The sequence below is a fragment of the Octodon degus genome, unplaced genomic scaffold, assembly GCF_000260255.1.
Source record: "Octodon degus isolate 3935 unplaced genomic scaffold, OctDeg1.0 scaffold00031, whole genome shotgun sequence".
Classification (NCBI taxonomy): domain Eukaryota; kingdom Metazoa; phylum Chordata; class Mammalia; order Rodentia; family Octodontidae; genus Octodon; species Octodon degus.
In genome coordinates this window covers 511,840-531,856 of record NW_004524607.1, presented here as the reverse complement: position 1 = coordinate 531,856, position 20,017 = coordinate 511,840, and the positions used below count along the sequence as shown (strand labels likewise).

The window sequence follows — 20,017 nt, the reverse complement described above, 5'->3', positions numbered from 1 at the left end:
GCTAGGATTAGAGGCATGGGACACCACACCCAGATCGGGCATTCTTAATCTATTTTTGGGTAACTTCCATGCACCAGTATGTAAACTGTACCTTCTCCTACTAATCTGCTTTGTGTCAATTCTTGGACCAGCTAAAACCCCTCAAAGAAAAACAAACCCGCCTCCTCTCTGCTTGAAGCCGCCCCGCCCCGCTCCACAAAGCTAGCGCGAGTCCCCAGATAAGAGACACCCGGCAAGTCTCGCTGCTCAGGAGGAGAAAACGATGGACGAGGCGGGTGCAGCACCAAGCGCAGGTCCGAGTCAAAGACAAGGTGCTGCTTTTCCCGGGTCGTCGCAACAACCCACTGAGCAGGTCAGTTGCTGTGCCTAGGGGCAGCCTGGAAAGTGTCCAGGGCGACAGACACACTACCCTCGGTGCCTGCTGGGAGTTGCGGTCCAGCACGGCTAAGGCGAGAAAGGTGGAAACGGTCTCCGAGTAGCCCACGGATAGAATCTGATCGCTGCTGGACAGGGACTCATTTGAGCCACCACCTACTTGCGTAGAGCAGGGAGAGCTAATTAGTACACTTCCTTCTCCGGTTCTAGCAGCAGTGCTTCAGTCCCTGGTTCCGCGGAGGTCTCGCCCGCTCCCGAGCTCGCGCACTGTCCACAGTGCCCCTAGCCCCTTACCTCTGGGGAGCGCCTGCGCTTACTAGCGCTTGGGGGCGGAGCTTCTTGGGGGCGGAGCTTCTCAGGGGCGATACGTACGTGCTACGCTGTGGGGCGGGCCCTGTGCGGATCGGCGTTCTAGGTGGGCATTCTTGGGGCGGAGCCTACGTGAGCCGCGCTCGGGGGCGGGGCTTCCTGGGGGCGGAACCTGCGTGTTCCGCGGGTGGAGCGAGGCCTGCAGAAAGCGTGGGTGGGGCTTTCTGGAGGCGGGCCCTGCTGCGGAGGCGCGGGGTGGGGCCTAGTAGGCCCGCGGCTTCCGCGCTCTGGAGGGAGCTGCCGCGGCGAACAGCTCTGCTTCCGGCCGCGGGCGCACGAGGCCGCCCATGGACCGCGCGGCGGTGGTGCGGGTGGGCGCGGCAGCCAGCGCCGGTGTGTGCGCCCTGCTAGCGGGGGCGGTGCTGGCGCAGTACCTCTTCAGCCTGCGCAGAAGGACGGGCCGCAAGACCAAGATCATCGAGATGGTGAGCTGGGCAGGCCGCGGGACCCGAGCGCGGGTCCTCCTGCTGAGGCCGGTGTCCACTATAGAGTCGGGGGCTGCGTAGTCGAGTCTTACACCTCTGTCGCAGACATACCAGAAGTCCCCTTCTGTATTCTCAGAGCTCCTGCACTGATGTTGTTGAAATGGTATCTCTAGCCGGGTGTGGTGGCACCTGCTTGTCATCCCAGCACTGGGACGCTGAGGCAGGAGGATCACCGCGGGTTCGAGGCCAGCCTGAGCTTCATAGTGAGTTCAAGGTCAGCCTGAACTACATAACGAAACCTTGTTTCAGAAAGCAAAAACGAAAAAGTGCCTCAAAAATCCACTGGAGATATATGATAACGTGCTCCGAAGTTGGGTTTGTTTAGTGTGTAACTAGATCTGACATAGACAAGTCTGTTTTTTATCTGGAGCGCACAGTCCTGGATCCCTCCAGGTCGGTCGCTGCTCCTGTGAGCATCCAGGTGAGCATCTGGGTGCATGTGGCTCGTAGATAACACCGTGTAGGTTGCGCTGGGTGTGTGCTCATCCTGGTGGAGGAGGTGTGGTCCTGCTGGTGAAGGCCCACCGCACAAGGGCGGTGTGGGAACAGCTTTGTTTTATTAAAAGTAAAGTTAGATCTCAGGATAAATCCTGAGGGGATTTCACTGACCTTATCAGACCCAAAAGCTACAACTCTTGTTGCATAGGTCCTGCTTTACCTTGGTCTTAACCATCCAGCAGAAAAGTATAAAAGCAAAGTATAAGTAGTAAAGCCATGCTGTTATGTTGAGCTGTAGGGGACTCAGGTCAACAATTTCTGATGTTGCCAGTCAAGCGGAGGACCCAATACTATATACTGGACTCTTGTAGAATATTTTGCTGAGTTTACACACCTATAATATTTAAATGATGGAACTTAACAAAAAAAGGGGATACAGATGAATGTCCATTTTGTATTTGTGTATTCAAAGTGGTTAGGATAGATATATAGTTGCATTCTCTTAATGAATAGAGGGATTTGTTCTAATGGTGTTTGTAAATAGGATATCATGTCCGCATCTTGTACAGCAATTAACCACTAGGAAGAATGTATGCAATGTGTTAACTATTCAAACTGTCCTACCACTTTGGTTTGAAACCATCTCATTGCTATTTGTTTCTCAATAAAATTATGGGGGAAAAAAGCAAATTTAGGAAGTAAATGCTCACAGATCTCATTCCAGTAAGATTCCTAGATTTTGAGCTAATGTGCTCTTGGATTATATAATTTATTTTCTCTACCTCCGTATTCTCAACAAATGTTTTTGCCTCTGAAGTTTCCTTTTGTTCATGATGCTGTCTTACTTAAAACACAATGATTTTCTTTTGCCCCACACCCAAAATGTATAAATATATTCTTTTTTTTTTTAAGTTTATTTATTTATTTAGTGTGTGTGTGTGTGTGTGGCCAGCTCAGCCCACCAGGGGGTGGGGCTGGCTGGCATGTGGTGCTGGGGATTGAACCGCGGTCCCTGCACTTTGCTAAGCTTGTTCTAAGTAGGTGCTTTAGACCACTGAGCCATCTCTCCAGCCCAAATATATTCTATTTTTAATACTTAATTATGTATGTGATTTGTCTTAAGTTGTGGATGGGTCTTTCAACAGCCTAAGTAAGAATTTGCTCTCTTTGAAAAATAATGAAGAATCATCAAGAATGGTAACTTCACTTAGTGTACCGTAGCCACCAGTCACACCTACGCGCAGACAGGATACAATATTTTAATGCATATAGCTTGCAAGTAAATTTACAAGGAAAATTATGATTTAAACTCTTGTGACTTTCCTAGGTTGCTTTTTCAAATGGAAAAAGTATTTAATTGTGAGACCCCAAAATGTGGGTTCTGGCTCTAGTTCTCTGTCTTTACAACACTCAGGTCTTAGGGAGTCCCTCCCTCCCATTCCCCACCTTCATCTCTTAGGACTTCCACACCCTCAAATGAGGCTTTCAGAAGTTTTTCTGTGAGCATCTGGGGGAGTGGCTGTGAGACAGTGCTAGCCACTGTTATTTATCTCTAGGGGATTTTTCGAGGCACTTTTTTTTTTTTTTTTTTTTTTTGCTTTTTGATTCAAGTTTTCATAAGGTAGTTCAAGCTGGCCTTGAACTCACTTTTTAGCCCAGGCTGCCTCTAGAAATGTGCCTTAGTGCAGAGGCCTACACAGCAGGCAGCAGAGTAGAGACAGGCAGAGGTAGTGCAGGTGGTTGCTGCTTCCCTTCCACACACTGTGTTCATCATTTTGCATTTTCTCTGAGGCCACAAAACAGCCTCCTGTACCTGTTAGCTGTGGGGCTGGAGCTGGGTAGATTTCTCTCTCTAGCACCCAAAATCTTCATGAATTGCTAACTAATCTGGCATAGTTAACTGTTTATTTTAGCTTAATTTTTGGTGGTGCTAGAAATTGAACCCAGGGCTTTATGCATGCTAGATAAGCAATGTGACTGAGTTGTGTCCCCCAGTTTTTTGTTGTTCTTCTTGTTGTTATTTGTTTGCATGATTTGTTTTGGTGCAGGCTCTCACTGAACTGACCAGGCTGACCTTGAACTTTTGGCCCTCCTTCCTCAGCCTCCTAAGTCATTGGGATTTCTGGTGTGTGCCACCATGCATGGACAGACCTTTTTCTTTTCTTCTTCTTCTTCTTTTTTTTTTTTTTTTGCATGTAGTCTTTGTGCAGGGGCCATACTAATCTTTGTATCATCCCAATTTTAGTATGTGTGCTGCTGAAGTGAGCACTAGAAGGTCTTCCTTGGGGCCTGCTGGTTAGCTCAGTTGTTTAAGCGTCTGCTTATGCAAACAGTCAGGCACAGGATACCACGGTTTGGTTTGATCCCCAGCTCTTCATGCCTTACCAGACCCACCCTTAAGACAGCCTGAGCCAGCCAAATTAAAACAAAGAAAAAATCCTTCCCAACTATCACAAAAAAAAATTGTGTTCTAGATTTCAGGGGTTGGGGAGATAGCTCAGCAGCGTAAGTGCCTGCCTGGCAAGCATAAGGTCCCGTGTTTGATCCCCAATAACACACATACGCACACACACAGAAAAAAAAAATTGTATTAAAAGGTCTTCTTTTTATTTTGTGTGTGTGTGTGTATTACCAGGGATCACTTGCCAGGGAGGCGTTTATGCCACTAAGCTATCTCCTGCCCCCACCCCCACCCCGCTTTTTTTAGTTTTTTGGTGGTTTGTTTTGTTTTGTTTTGTTTTGTTTGGTATAACTGGGTATTGAACTCAGGCCCTTGCGCTTGCCAGGGAAGCACTTATTCCACTGAGCCATCTCCCTGCCCCCCACTTTTAAAGTAAGCTTTATTTTGGAACAATTTAGATATAGAGGAATAAGGAGTAGGTAGGTATAGGCTTTTCATATGTCCCCTATGCAGTTGCCTCCCTTGTTAACATCTTACATTACCATGGTTTGTTTGTTACAGTGAATGAATAAATACTGATACTTTCTTAAATGTCTGTACTTTTATTCAGATTTCTAGTGTTTTTGCATAAAGTCTCCTCCAGGAATGTCCCTCTTCACGAGTGCTCTGCCACTGAGATCCACTGCCTCCTCCCTCCTCTTGGCTATGCCAATTTCTCAAACTTTACTTACATTCTCACAGTTTTGAGTAGTTGTGGTTGGTATCAAATAGAATATTCCTCAGTTGGATTTTTGTCTGCATTTTTCTTTCAATTAATGGAGTTTGTAGTTTCTGTAAAGTTATTTTCCTTCCCTTCCTTATACACTGTGTTCTATAGAAGGAAATCACTGTGAGATGTCCACACCCTGCCCCCATGCGGGGAATTGAATGTAGGGCCTTTGCACCAAGCTACATACATTTTTAATTTTTTTTTTTTTTTTTTTTTTTTTTTTAAGATAGTGTCTTGTTAAGTTACCCAGGCTGGTCTCCATGTCACCATCCTCCTGTTTTAGCCACCCAATGCTGGGATTACAGGCATGCACTATCAGATCTGGCCGGTATCCAAAGTGGGAAGCCCTGTGTGGTGCCACATGCCTGTAATCCTAGCATTTGGGGGGCTGAGGTGGGCGGATAGTGAAGTCCAGACTTAAATGAACATAAAGACATGCTTTTCAAAAAAAAAAAATTGTAGGAAGCTCTGTTGCACATTCTTCAGAGTGTGGCATAGACGTAAGTTCCTTGTTGTCTGTGCAGTTGTTACCCTGTAGGTGCAGACCTGCAGATGCTAGTTTGCATGTTGAATCAGAATCCAGGGTTGTTTTATTGTGTTGAGACATCCTTTCATCCTGGTTCTTGTATGCTCTGTCCTTTGACTCTTACATTCTTGCCATACCTCCATCAAGTCAATAAGCTTTTTCCAGTTGAAAATGAAATATTGGATGTCCAATAGGTGACTCTGCAAGAATGAAAAAAGTTAATTTTTAAAGTAAACCGTGTTCCCCGCACTTGGCTAAGCGGGCATGTTAGTCTGCTGAGCTATTTCGCCTGCCCCTGAAACAGGGACTTCTTTAGTTGCCTAGTCTGGGCTAGAGCTTGAGTCTTCTGCCTCAGCCTCCCAAGTGCTGAGACTGCAAGCGTAGACCATAACTTCTCGTCCTAAATTATTTTTGTTAGCATACAGTCATGTTTGTTCATTTAGATTTTGTCTGGAGCTGTTTTCATGCAACATTCATATTGCAGCCAATATGAATCCCTTCCTGGGATTCAATCCCAAGTGGATCCCTTCCTGTTCCTTCTCAGCACATTATAAATTACAGCGACTTACTGTAACATGACAGCATTTCAGGTATCATGAATATCACCCTCCTGTGAAAACCATGTTCAGAGATGAGCTGTGTCAAAATCTTACTACAGATTAGAATTAAAAACGAACGTTTGGTCATTGTGGTTCCGCGTTCTTTGCACAAAATACCCAGTAGAGCCACAGAAACTGTCCCTGTTACAGAGCAGGAGTTGCCAGAGCCCCAGGCAGAGACAGAGTCTGGAACAGAATCTGACAGTGATGAATCAGTACCAGAGTTCAAGCAGCAAGATTCCACACAAGCCCAGCTGGCGGCAGCAGCTGAAGTGATGAAGAACCAGTCGGTAAAGCAAAACAGAAGGCACAGAGGGCTATGTCCAAACTGGGTCTTGGGCAGGTTACAGGGGTTACTAGAGTCACTGTCTGGAAATCTAAGAATATCCTGTTTGTCATCAAAAGCCAGATGTCTATAAGAGCGCAGCTTCAGATCCTGACATAGTTTTGGAGGAAGCCAAGATTGAGGATTTAGCTCAGCAAGCATAGTTAGCAGAGTGAAGAAAGAGAAGGGGATGGGATGAAGCAGGCATGGTAGTTAAGGGTATAGAATTGGTTGTCACAAGCAAATGTATCGGGGGCAAAGGAGATCTGAGCCCTGAACAATAGTAACAGATTGTAAATGCTGTTATGGGACTAACAGTGTAATCATCTGAAAAGAGGACTTTTATGGTTTTTTGTTTTAAAAAAGGTCACTGCAGCTTAGTTTGAAATTTGTGCTGTTTCTATAACTAACAAAGTTAAGACTTACTGAATAAAAACATGAACGTTTGCAATACATTTTTTTTCTTTTTTTCCCGATACTTTTATTGATAAACAAATAGCAATGAGACAGTTTCAAATCAAATTGGTAGGACAGTTTCAATAATTAACATAACTAACACATTGCATACATTCTTCCTAGTGGTTAATTGCTGTACCAGATGTGGACATGATATCCTATTTACAAATACCATTAAAACAGATCCCTCTATTCATTAAGAGAATGTAACTATATATCTATCCTAACCACTTTGAATACACAGATACAAAATGGACATTCATAGTTATACCCCACTTTTTAAAGTTCCGTTATTGAATATTATAGGTGTGTAAACTCAGCAAAATATTCTAAAAGAGTCCAGTAGCCCATAATAGTATTGGGTCTTCCGCTTGACTGACAATGTCAGAAATTGTTGACCTGAGTTGCAATACATTTTGATGATAAGAAATGGCCACTTTGAAGACAAGTGAAATGTTATTTTTAAAGTCAGTTATATCTGTGTGGTTTGCCATGTGTTCACCCCACTACCACCACCCCAACTATACGCACACTGGGGACCAGGGCCTTGTGCATACTAGAAGCGGACTCTACCACTGAGCTGTATCCTCGGCCTTTTTAAAAAGTTCTCTTTTTGAGCACGGTTCCATCAGCTGTCCTTCTTTAGTTTATTGGGTGAATGAGATTACAGACATATGCCAGGGCACCCGGCTTGTATTTGGGTTTTGTTTTATTTTGTGTTTTGAGGAAGACTCTCTGTTGCCCAGGCAGGTTTTGAACTCTTGGGCTTGTGTGATACTCGCACAGCTCCCAAGGCAGCAGGACATATGTATGCGCTGTCACACCCAGCTAGTTACATTGGAATTGCCTCAGTGAAGTTGCTCAAATTTGGTTTTGTGTTAAATGAATGCCTCTCTATCTTTGAGTGTATCTCTTGGGTCATAGACCTTAGACTAGTCACTGACTGACCTTTTATGGAGTTTCCTGACTGCTATGGAAGTGGATAAATTCCTGCCAAAATTTTATGATCAGTTTGGAGAAAGCTGAACATACAGAAAAGCAAACACTTTGTATGTATAAGTATAGTGTGTGAAATAGAGTGTAATTACTTCTGCTTGAACAGGGTCTTATTATCAAGTAAACATATCTGGTCTGAATTAAATCACAAACAGAAATACCACGGAGAAAGACTTATTGGATATTCAGAGTTTTACAAGGTATCAGCACTTTAGTTTGACCTGATTTCAGGGCCTGGTTCCCTGCTTTCAAGATGTAAAAAATTTAGTCATCATCATCATCTCATAACACATTCATGTTAAGGGATGTAAGCCTAATTTTGTCATCATGGTGCACAAACATGGGTCTGCTCTTTAGGATATCTCTATTGTTAGATTAATTTTGTGAATTTTATTATATTAAGCAGTACTTAATAGAAAAAATTAAGTATTGAGTTTTTAATATTCACTACTTATTTAAACCATCAAAATTTTCAACATGGAGTTTTTGGTGTCTGAAGTCTAAAAAAAGTTCCTATGTGAATGTCAATGAAAATACAAATGACACTACTAAAAAAGCTCTACTTCAGTTATCACACCTTAAAGTAGTCTGCATACATATCACTTACACTGACAGCACATGTTGTGTGCCTTCCTGTTTTTTGTTTTTTGTTTTGTAGGACATACTTGACCTCTTAGTTACCTTGATATTTTGTCAGGAAGTTCTTATTATATAATATGTAGTTAATGGGAACATAAAATATCAAAAATTAGGGATGGGGAGATAGCTTGGCATTCTAAGCACCTGCCTAGCAAACACAAGGATGGTTAGATCCCTAGTACTACATGCTGCACTGGCACCAGAGCCCAGGCATGCCAAGCCAGACACTGAAACCAGGAGTGGTGGTGCAACCCTGTAATCCCAGCACTGGGAAGGCTGAGACAGGAGAATCACTGAGTCCAAGCTGTGTAGTGAGAGCCTGTACCAAATAAATAGACTTTTTTTTTTGTATTTTAGGGAAGAGTCTACAGGGTGTTCAGGGTCTCACTACTAGATTGAACTCGTAGTGATCAGCCTGTTTACAACCTTCCAAGAGCTAGGATTACAGGCACACACCACCACACCCAGTCTCCAAATAAATAAATTAAATTTAAAAATAAGTTATTAATATATATTGCACTGTGCATTGTACATTTAGAATGACTATCAATATTTTCACATCAGCTGTATACTTCCTTACAAAACCTAAAGCTAACATCAGAAATAAATTCCTATATAAAGTACAACAAAAACACCAGTAGAACTCTACCACAGAAATAAGCTTTGCATCAACTGTCACACCCGAGGCAGTCCCCACACATAACTTCATGTTCCATGTGCATGTCTCACACTGACAGCGTGTGTGCTTAGTTTTTTTCCCAGTATGACAGTCTTCTCACTTCTCCCTGTTTTGTCAAGTGATTCCTACTATATTGCATAACATGCACTAAGCAGGGAAATAAGATATCAATAAAATTAAATATGGAATGAGTGTTTAGAATAGACATCACATTTTCACATCAAGCTAGTATTAAGTTAAAGTACAAATTTATAGTAGAAAAGTCTTATGCCCCTTGGGGTTTTATTTTAATCTTTTATTTATTTATTTACTTGGTACAGGGTCTCACTACACAGCTCAGACGGGGTTCTGGGGCCAGCACAGCATGTGGTACCGAGGATAGAACCAAGGTTCTTGCACTTGCCAGGCAGGCACTGAGACCAGTGAGCTATCTCTCCAGCCCCCACCCACCCTGCTCCCTTGAGCTTTAATGGAACAGTCTGTCTGTTTTCTGTGGGATTGGGGTTTGGATCCAGGGCCTTTGCACTGAGCTGCATCCCCACTCCTTTTTATATTTTTTTGTTTTGACACTAAACTGCCTGACCAGTCTTGAATTTTGATTCTCCTTCCTCAGGTGCTGGGTTTACAGATGTGCACCACTATACTCAGCACCTGAAGCATTCTTTTAACAGTTCACATGAGTAAACCTTCCTTTTCTAGTCATTTTGCTAACTTGATGGGTTTCTGGGTTCCTGTGACCGTTTCATAAGACAGACAGTCCAAGCGCTGCTCTGACTCATCCTATCAAAACAGTCTAACTGAAGAGCAGAGAAGTGAGAGTGTGAGTTAGCCCAAAGTGTACAACCACATACACATTTTCAGTTTCCTGTTTTAGCTTTACAATTCATTTAATTTGCAATCTAATCCAGGGTTACAGGACTACTGTTGTTTTTATTTTTGTAGTGTCAGGAATTGAACCTAGTGTATTACACACACTGGGAAAGCACTCTACTACTGAGTTACACCCCATTCCATTTTACTATTCTTAAAAACCAGCAGAAAAAAAAGAAAAGAAAAGAAAGCAAAAAAAAAAAAAAAAAAACAGCAGGTACGGTGTCACATGTCCGTAATCCCAGCTTCCTGGAGGCTGAGGTAGGAATCCCAACCAGGATACATAGTGAAACCCTACCTCGAAAAAAAGAAAAAAAGAAAAAAAAATTAAAACTGTGATTTCCAAAACTTTTGGGTAAGATCAGTTTTTTAAGCAAGGGTTTAGTGCTTGTCCCTAAAGGACCTAGTTACCCCTGGCATAGTATTGAATGCCCAAGTCACCTTTAAGAACAGGAACTCAGGTTTGAGCAGATATGGTGGCCTCAGCCTTGCTTTTCTACTTAATAAGTATTGTTATCTTGACCAAGTTTCTAACATCTCCAACCCTTAAACAAAGTATCATTTTTTTAAAAAACTAGGTCTTTCAGGGTAGTTCAGGCTGGCTGAAACTTGCTGCATCACCCAGCATGGTCTCAAATTGACAGTCCTTTTGCCTCACCCTCTGGCACGATTTCAGGTATGTGCAATTAGAATTTTTTTTTTAAAGTTCCTCAATCCCTCTAAGCCTCATCTCATTTCCTTTGTCTATAAAAAAGAAAGTGCTAGTATATATCTTTAGTTGTGGGTATGAAATGATTTAGTGAATGTGAAATTCTCAGCCACATCTGGCCTGTAGTAGCCGCTTATAAATAGATGTAATTGTTACCCTACAGCACAGTGTGCATTTCTTCTACCTTCCCTGCTCTCACTTGCCCTTTATTTTGGAGGCAAGGAGAAGCCTTGAGAAGCCATAAAAGGTGTATGTTGTTTTGATGCTGACAGTGGAACCCAGCATCCAAGTTTTCAAGAATACTTACATAATTAGCAAAGAGCTTTATGCACATAACGTGCATGTGGTAGAGTGAAGGAGAGGGCCTGCAATGAAGGCCATTAGTTGGGAGGTGATGGCAGCATCCTTGTGGAAGATGCTAGAGGCCTTGAACTAGGCCACTGAACAGGCAGGACTTAAGTTAGGGCTCAGGAGATAGAGAAGCTCAGAGGTGACTAAGCAGGACTTGATGGCAATGTGGACCCTGGAGTCATAGCTCAGGGTTTGAGCCAGGTTCTCAGTCACAAAGCAGTGTACCTCAGGCAAGGTACCTGGTGCCCTGACTTCCATTTCCTCATCTGCTAATGAAGAGATAATAGTAGCCCTGCTTACTACCTAGATTAGCTGCGGAGTTCAGTGAGTTCACAGTGCTTGGGAAATTGCTGAGAGTTTATTGTTCATAATCATTAAAGAGATCACTTACAGGGAAGAATGACCTTAAAGTTACCAGGTAAACATTGATCCTGGCTACATTGTTAATGCAGAGCGTGAAGGGGCATCCTATCATTTGGGAGGCTGAAGCAAGAAGATTGTGAATTGAAGGCCAGCCTAGACTAGATATTGAGACCATTACAAAAAAACCAAAATAGGCTGGCCTTGCACTCAGGACAAGCCTTCTGCCTCAGCCTTCCAAGTGCTGGGACTGTAGTTGCGCACTGGGGCTGGGGAGGTAGCTCAGTGGAATAAGTGTTTGCCTGGCAAGCGCAAGGTCCTGAGTTCAATCCCTGGTACCACCAAAAAAAAAAAAAAAAAAAAGAAGAAGAAAAAGAAGAAGGAGAAGAAGAAAGTGTAGTTGTGCACTACTATATCTAGCTTTCCAATTCTCTTATTAACAGATTTTCTGTTTTTCTATAATAGGAAACAATCCAAAAAAAGATGAGATGCTTTGGTCTTACTTATTTTTATATTTATTAAATTACTCAAAGCAGGAATATCTATTCAATGAGGTAAAATATAGGTAACAAAACCAGAACAAATATCCAGTTTTAATGTTGGCCCCCTATAAGCAAAAGAAGAAAAAGTAAAAAATTACTTGGACAGCTGGAGTGGGCAGTGTCAAGACCACCCCACTCCCCAGAGTTGTCATTTCTGAGTTGGGCACCCCCTTTGTTGTTTCTTTCTTAACATTAACTGTTACTCCTTAAACAGCCGGTGCTGTTTTTATGAAACTGATGTGTTTCTTTCTGGGTGATAACTTCTACTGAAAATTTCCATGGTAAGAGGAGGTCAGATGTTCTTGGGCGCTAAACCAAGTGACAAGCCTCCTAGTGAGTCTAAATTTAGAAAAGGGAGAAGAAACAAGATTTATATCACTGCTTCAGTGAAGCAACTTTATCACTTTTAAAAATCTCTGTGTTTCAGCTTTTGCCTAGTTTATATCAGTGCTCAGATTTGGGATCCATCAGGACCTTTTTAGAAGTTGTGATTGTTTTTGTGTAGTGTGTTCTCTGTAACGCTTTGGCATTGTCTCTTGCTTTCTCACAACCAAGGATTTATATGGTGTCTTGTATCCTTTACTATTGAGTCTGCTCTCTAGGGATCTGGATGGATATGGTCCTTTTTCTTTGTTCCCCATTCCTCCCTTTTTGCAGGGTTCAGGACGTGCACATGCTAGCCAAGCACTGTGCTACCTAGGTACAACCCCTGCCATCTTTATTTGGAGGTAGTCTTGCTGAGTTGCCCAGGCTGGCCTTGAACTTGAGATACTTTTCTTCATCCTCCCTAGTGCCATCACACCAGCCTTGTCTCGCTTTTTAAAAATTATTATTATTACCAGTTACTCTTGACTAACAGAAGCTGAAACCTCAAAATAGTGGCTTCAATAAGCAACACAAGTTTTGTTTCTTTTGGGAGAGGGCTTGAGACATTGTATGTGGGATGCCTCACTATTCAGTCCAGGCTAACCTCGAACTCCTAGTCCTTCTGCCTTAGCCACCTAAGTACTATGTTTATAAGCATGTGCTACCATGCTCAACTTTTCTTGGGTTATTTATTTACTTCTGTTTTTGAGATAGTCTCACTATGTAGCTCAGGCTAGCCTTGAACTCACAGCGATCCTCCCACCTCAGCCTCCAGAGAGCTAGGATTATAGATGTGAGCCCCCACAACCAGTTCCTTTGCCAATTTCAGACACTGTTGTGGAAATCTTTCTTGATTGCCTTTATGAGCAGTGATAAACAATGTGGTGAATGCTGCTGCCAAGTGCCATCCAGCAGAAAGGCAGGCTCATAAAAACATGATGGTGTGTCCTCATCCACGATATTCATCAAATTTGGCACCATGTATATTCTGGCTCTTCCCCCAAGTCAAAATGACCAGAAAGGTCACCATTTGAGTCCATTCTGGATATCCCAGTAGACAGGACAGCTCAATTAAAGACACTCAGGAAAGACTTCCAAAGCTGCTTCAGAAAGTGGCAAGAATGGTGGGCTAAGTGTGTTTGAAATGAGGGGGTGGATTTCAAGGTGAGATTAATAGCAATATGTCTTTTACTATAATAAAATGTTAAAATTTAACATTCCCCGTGTTTTCAGATCTCACCTCACAGGCGGAGCTAAGAGGTTGTTTTCCATCTGACCCCATTGCCACCCTCCAGCACAACTGGGATTCTGTCAATAGGAGAAAAGTCCATTACTTACTACTAGTCCTTGGAATGCAGAAGTAGAGAACACAAATTCAGAATAGCTTTTATCTTACGTTCATCCCAAGAGTAAAGAAGCATTCTTTCACATCTGAACTATTTCGATTTTGAGGTACCCTTGGGACATAACTACTCCCAGATATGTGCATGTGAGATTTAGAGGGTAGCTTTCCAAGTGCAGGTCCCGGCTAGCACCACACATAGAGCCTGGTGGTGGTGTGTCTCACCATAGAGCACTCGCCAAGCATGTGTGAGGCACTGGATTTGTGGGGAGGGAGAGAGCCAAATATGATAAAGACTTTTGAAGTTCAAATTTGTAGGACATGGTGTGATTCCTGACTAGCAATCAGATTCCTCCAGTGTGAATAAACTATATTGTAAGACAAGGAAAATACATTAAACTCCTTTTATTTTATTTTTTGCTGTTTTTGAAACAAGGTCATACCCTGTAGTCCAAACTAACTTTGAACTTGTGTAGGATGGTGTCAGTCCTCCTGCATCAACTTCCTGTGTGCTGGGGTTAAGGTGCAACTATGCCAGGCTCTACATTAAAATTTCTCTGTCTCTTGCTCTCTAAGCTATAAAGGGGTTTTCTGTTTGGTTGTTTGGTTGGTTGGTTGTTTGATCTGTGTGGTTCAGGCTGGCCTGGAACTCACTGTGTAGCCCACAAGTGGCCTCAGACACACAGGGATTCAAATACTAAACTGTTTAGTTTTGTTTGTTTTGCTAAATTTATAGGCATGCACCACCATGCCTGGCTGTGCATTAAGCTCTTAACATGGACAAAAAAAATATATCAAGGAGGAATCCCCACATGTGTAACTGTAGAGGTATTTATAGCAGGCTATGTGACTTTGTTCTTTCAAGTTATGTTTCCTGTGTTCCAGCCACAAGTTAACCACATCTTCCACTTTAATGAAAATTTAATTTCTTATCTGATACTTACAAATAGTTACTTCCTAAAACAATTGTAGCTGTAGGATTTCTCTTTTTCTTTTGCAGTGAAACCACTTTTCAACAGGTTCATAACTTGTGAAGTTTACTGAGAACCCCACTTGCAGAGACCCTCATACCATGAGGTCACTCTGCATTTTATTTATTTATTTACTTATTTATGGAACTGGGGATTGAGCTCAGGCCCTTGCGCTTGCCAGGGAAGTGCTTATTCTACTGAGCCATGTCCCTGGCCCCAAGTTTTCCCTCTGTTTTCTGCTTTTGGCTCCTAACCATCACCCACAGGCAGGTTGGGCAGGTTTGCCTCCGTCACACAATCTACAGCGTGAACTATGACAGAGAAGGGTGGCGCCTCACTCAGTAACACAGGATCCCACGTTGTTTTATATTAAAGGGCTTCAAAGCAGCATCTTGTGGGAACTTGCTAGAGATGTGGAACTTGCTAAAGATGTAGATTATCTGGCCCCATGCTGAACAAACAATGAAACTGTGTAGGTGGGCCCTGTTATCTGTAAACAACCTCCCAGCAATTCTGATCCTGCTATAGTTCGAGCACCACTGGAGTGAATGTTAAAGACACTCCCCAGCAAAATACAGATTTTTTTTCCATGTCAGGAAACTTACGATGGTTACTTGCTCCTAAGTAGTTAACACTAAGGCTGCCTAACAATTGCTTTATAGAGAGAAGGCCGTGATGCAGATAGAGAAAAAAGGACAATTGCATATATAACATTGCAAGCAGCATATATTGGTCAAATTGTGGTGTATTTGTATAATTGAATATTGTGCAGCTGTTAAAAAAGCTGGGCAGAGTGGCATATACCTGTAATCCCAGTTTTTGGGGGGCTGACGCAGGAGGATAATGAGTTCAAGGCCAGCCTGGGATACATACAAACAAAAGAAAGACTTGTCCCAGACAAAAGAAAAACCAGCAAATAAAAAGTTAGTCAGTATTCATTCATTTTTGGTGGGGCTGGGAGTATTTGAAACAGGTTCTCTCTATTGTCTAGACTGACCTCAGACTCACAGTGATACTCCTGCCTTGGCCTTCCGGGTACCCTGTTACAGGCATGAACTACCATAAACATAGCTAGCATTAACATTTTTAAAAGTTGAGGAGGTAATGGGGGCAGGAGGGATAAACCCCAGGACAGTTGTGCCTCCAGAGAAAGTACACACGTATATGTGTTAATATTATTGGAAGCTACTTTAGAAACTGTTTATAGTTAACAGTTTCTATGAAGCTTTGGTTTGTCTTGCATAGTTTACTTTTCATAGTAATATGATTTACTATGATTTGCTCTGATTTTTTAAAATCAGAGTAATTCATTATTTTCCATTTGCCTGTTGCTCTTAAAACAATTTAGCCATAACAAAGTCCAGGCCAAGGCTTGAATTTGCAATCCTCCTATCTCAAGACTCCCAGTGCTGGGATTACAGGTGTGTACCACAGCATCTTTTTCAGTGCTGGAACTGAACCCAGGTCAGGGCCTCATGCATGCTAAGTAAGCACTCTACCACTGATTTACACTGCCAGCCCCATAGAATATAAACCAAGTTTTATGGCCCAGGAGGAAGCTCTGTGGTGGTGCTATTGCCTAACGGCTCAGGTCTTGATGTCCAGTACTCCTAAAAACAACAGCAGGAGAAAGGACTACTTGAATTCTCTATTTGTTTGTTTGTTTGTTTGTTTGTTTGTTTGTTTGTTTATTATGTATTTGGTACAGGGTCTCACTACACAGCTCAGATTCCTACTGATCCTCCTGTTTTCAGCCTCCCCAGTGCTAGGATTACAGGCATGTGCCACCATGACCTGTCTCGGTACCAGCTCCGCGTACCCTGAGAGGCGGGGTTGGCACGAATGTGTGCCGGGGATCAAACCCCAGACCCTATGCTTACCTAAGCAGGCGCTTAGTGCACTGAGGTATCTCACTAGCCCTTGAATGCTTTTTTTTTTTAAAGCCCAATGTTAATCCTTATTCTTGTTTCAATTAAAGGTTATAATTTTTCATGTTTTTTATTTATAAGATTAATTTATAACATTCACCTAAATAGTCAGATGCAAAAAGAGTATGAGAGATCAGTTCACACAGTAGAGACCCAAAGAATCCAGCCGAGGGGTTGGATCTCATGGCAATGTCCTCCACAAATCCAGCTAGATGCCCAGAGCCCATATGTCTCATGAAAGTCTGTATGAAGGATATGTACTGGGAAGGCCCAAAGGTCAGTGTGAAAGCTAGAAAGTCTACACCAGAAGAGGGATCTATGGTAGCAGACTGAGGGATCTGCATAGGAGCTAGGAAGCAATGCTGAAAATAATGGCCAAACTCCCCTAAGGAGAACTCATGGAGGTTTTTTTGAGATAAGGTCTCACCATATAGTTCATTCTGACCTTCAATTCACTGTGTAGCCCAGGCCAACCCCAAATTCATGGAATCTTCATGTTGTAGCCTCCCCACTGCTGGGTTGTGATTTTTTTTAATTTTTAGTCCATTCATTTGAAATGCAGTGTCATAAACTTTACCTGAGATTTTTTTCCTCTGATGACAATAGCTGTCAATGAAATTTAAGCAACTTCATTGTTTGGTCAGTAGGTGGCAGGCTTCTCTGCAGCACAGTGCTACTTGTCAAAATAATCTTTGTGTTGTACTCTGTTTTTTTGTTTGCTTATTTGTTCATTTGTTTGTGACAGGTCCCCACTGAGTCACTAAGTTGCTAGGGGTGGGCTCAAACTTGTCATCCTCCTGCCTCAGCCTCCCAGAATGCTGGGACATGTTACCTCTCAGGGTCGTTTAAACTATTAAACTATATAATGTGAAAATATAAGGGTCAGCCAAATACCTCAGCAGATTAAAGCACCTGCAAGCAGGTGTAGGGCCCGGGTTTTCGATCCTCTGGCCTGCAGTGCTGGCCCCGCCCCCGGGGCGTACAGAGGCAGCAATTGAGACTGGGCATGGTGGTGAACGCCTGTAATCCCAGCTCTTGGGAGGCTATAAATAGGGGGATCACTATGAGTCTGATCTAGTAGTGAGATGCTGAACACCCTGTAGACCCTTCTCCCCCAAAAAATAAATAAATAAATCAAGGATGCCCACCTTCATTCATGATAGACTTACTGCTGCTCGTCAGTTTTTTTGTATGCTGTTTATATTCCTCATTCTCAAGGTGTTCCTAGGTTACACAACTGCTTACAGTTGACATGTTGCTTACTTTATTTGGCAAGATCCTTCCTGTCCCTGTCGTGTCTTGTCCTCCACATTTGGTCTCATCACAACCCACATGTTTATCTCACCTCAAGTGTCCTATCATTTGAAATTTAGGTTGGGGACAGGATTAAGAAGACCATAACCTAAGACTTGCAGGGCCGGGGTAGCAGGCTTGAGCCTACAGTTGGAAAACAGCCTGTGACAGCACAGTAAAATGCTTCTTCCCAAATAAAAGCCAGTTCTGTGAGCAAAATAAAGTCATTGTGGGCTACAGCATAACAGGATGAAATGTTGCAAAATAAAAACTCACTGGTGTCACTAAGCTGAGGGAAAAGAGACTACACTGGAACTAGAACTAGAAAAGAGGTACAAACATCCCATGTGGTTGAGTCTGAGAGTCTCTGCTTAAGAGCAAATATGTTCTGCATGTTTAACCCTCACCCCCGTCTAGCTTAGTCGTTACAATTTTCTCCTAACCTGTTTAGGCACTAGCTAGTAAGTAGCAGGATCAGCATTTAGCCTGATGTTTTGGGCTGCTTTTGAAGCTTTTGAGTAAAGCGTTGGGTAAAATTACTCCTTTGGAGGTAATTTTTTGTATGTAGTTGTAAATGTGTTACTCTGGGGTGTTTTGTTTTTGTCTTTTGATGATGCTGAGGATTAAATTTAGAGCCTTATATATGCTGGGCAAGTGCTTTACCACTGAGCTGTTTCCCCAGCTGCTTGATAATTAAAATGTTTATCTCTTTCTTTTTTCTTTTTCTTTTCTTTTTTTTTTTTTTTTTAATGTATTTGGCTGTTACAGGGTCTCACTATGCAACTCAGACTCATAGTGATTCTCCTGCTTTCAGCCTCTCCAGTGCTAGGATTACAGGCATGTGCCACTACACCTGGACTCTGGCCAGCTCAGCCCACCTTGGGGGTGGGACTGGTGCAACATGTGGTGCCGAGGATCAAACTGCGGTCCCTGCGCTTGCCTAAGCTTGCCTAAGCAGGCGCTGCAGTCCGCTGAGCTATCTTGCCAGCCCCCCAGATTTTTCTCTTTCCAAGTTAGATACTTTTTTGTGCACAGCTATATGGGCTAGCTCTCTGCATCCAAGGGTTCCACATCCCTGGATTCTGCATCCTCAGAGTCAACCATGGATTGTAAAACATTACCTTTTACTGAACATGTATTCTTCTTTTTACTGTTGTCGTGCCCTAAGCAGCGTAGTGTAATAGTTGTTTAGCATCTATATTGTAAGAGGTATAATAGGTAGCTAGGCATGGTAGCATCGTTTTTAATCCCAGAATTCTAGAGGCTGAGATAGGTCAATCGCCATGAGTTCAATGCCAGCCTGAACTATACAGTGAGAACCTGTTTCAAAAAGACACAATTCTTAAAAAGAGGTATTGTAAGTAATCTAGAAGTACTTTGAGGGCAGGGTATATAGCTCAGTGGCTTAAATGCCTGCCTGGTAAGTACAAGGTCCCAAGTTCGATCCCCGGTACCTCAAAAAAACCCTTTCTGCATCAGAAGTGATTTAAGGTGTGTGGGATGGTGTACATATTTTAGATGTCAACACTGCCATTTTATATAGAGTCTTAAGCATCTTGAGATTTGAGTATTTGTGGGGATTGTAGAACCAATCCCCTTTGGACCCAGGGACTTGTGTGTGTCTGTGTATGTGTGTCTGTGTCTGTGTGTGTGTGTGGTGTTTGTCACATAGGATAGGGAAGTCAAGTGCTGCATGAGTGTTCTATGTTCTGGATATTCTCCTAAGCGTTGTAGTTTATTTGGGCTGATACATAGTATCTTGAACATGATATAACCTGTGATTCCAACACTAAACAATCTTGTTAGGGAGTGAGGTTGCTTAGTAGCTATTAAATCCTTGGTTTAAATCACACTGTGCCACATTATAATGATTTATCTTTAAACCATCATCACACTCAGGCCAGACTTGAACTTGGCAATCCTCCTGACTCAGCCTTCCAAAATGCTGGGATTATAGGGCGTACCACCACACCTGCCTAAAACACTTAAAATTCTAGGTTACCTAGGTTACCCAATTGCCAGTTACCTAGAATGCAAATGATTCTCCTAAATAGTTTCTTCCCCTTGTCTCCTTTAAAATATTAAAATATATTCCACTAGGTGTGGTAGTGCATTCTTGTAATCCCAGGCTGAGTCAGGAGGAAAGTCAACAGTTCAAGCCCAGCCTGGGCTACATGGTGAGACCCTGTCTCAAAAAAAAAGGGCAGGGGGGTGGGTATGATCTTCCT

The 20,017-nt window shown here is 42.7% G+C and overlaps 1 protein-coding gene and 1 non-coding gene across 3 annotated transcripts in view; one reads left to right on the top strand and one right to left on the bottom strand.

The window, feature by feature from the left end:
- The first annotated feature begins 930 nt into the window (after positions 1–930).
- The window catches only part of Nt5c3a (5'-nucleotidase, cytosolic IIIA), a 51,170-nt gene continuing 32,083 nt past the window's right edge, over positions 931–20,017 (top strand). Inside the window, exon 1 of one of the 2 annotated variants that reach the window (XM_004629553.2) lies at positions 931–1,169. In XM_004629553.2, the coding sequence (XP_004629610.1) occupies positions 1,032–1,169 (138 nt within the window). In that variant the 5' untranslated portion in view covers positions 931–1,031. The remainder of the gene's footprint in view (positions 1,170–20,017) is intronic. The other variant, XM_023713441.1, reaches the window with a different exon arrangement.
- Positions 3,833–3,936, bottom strand: LOC111816400. Its single transcript, XR_002820804.1, has one exon. It is a non-coding gene; the product is annotated as a U6 spliceosomal RNA (small nuclear RNA).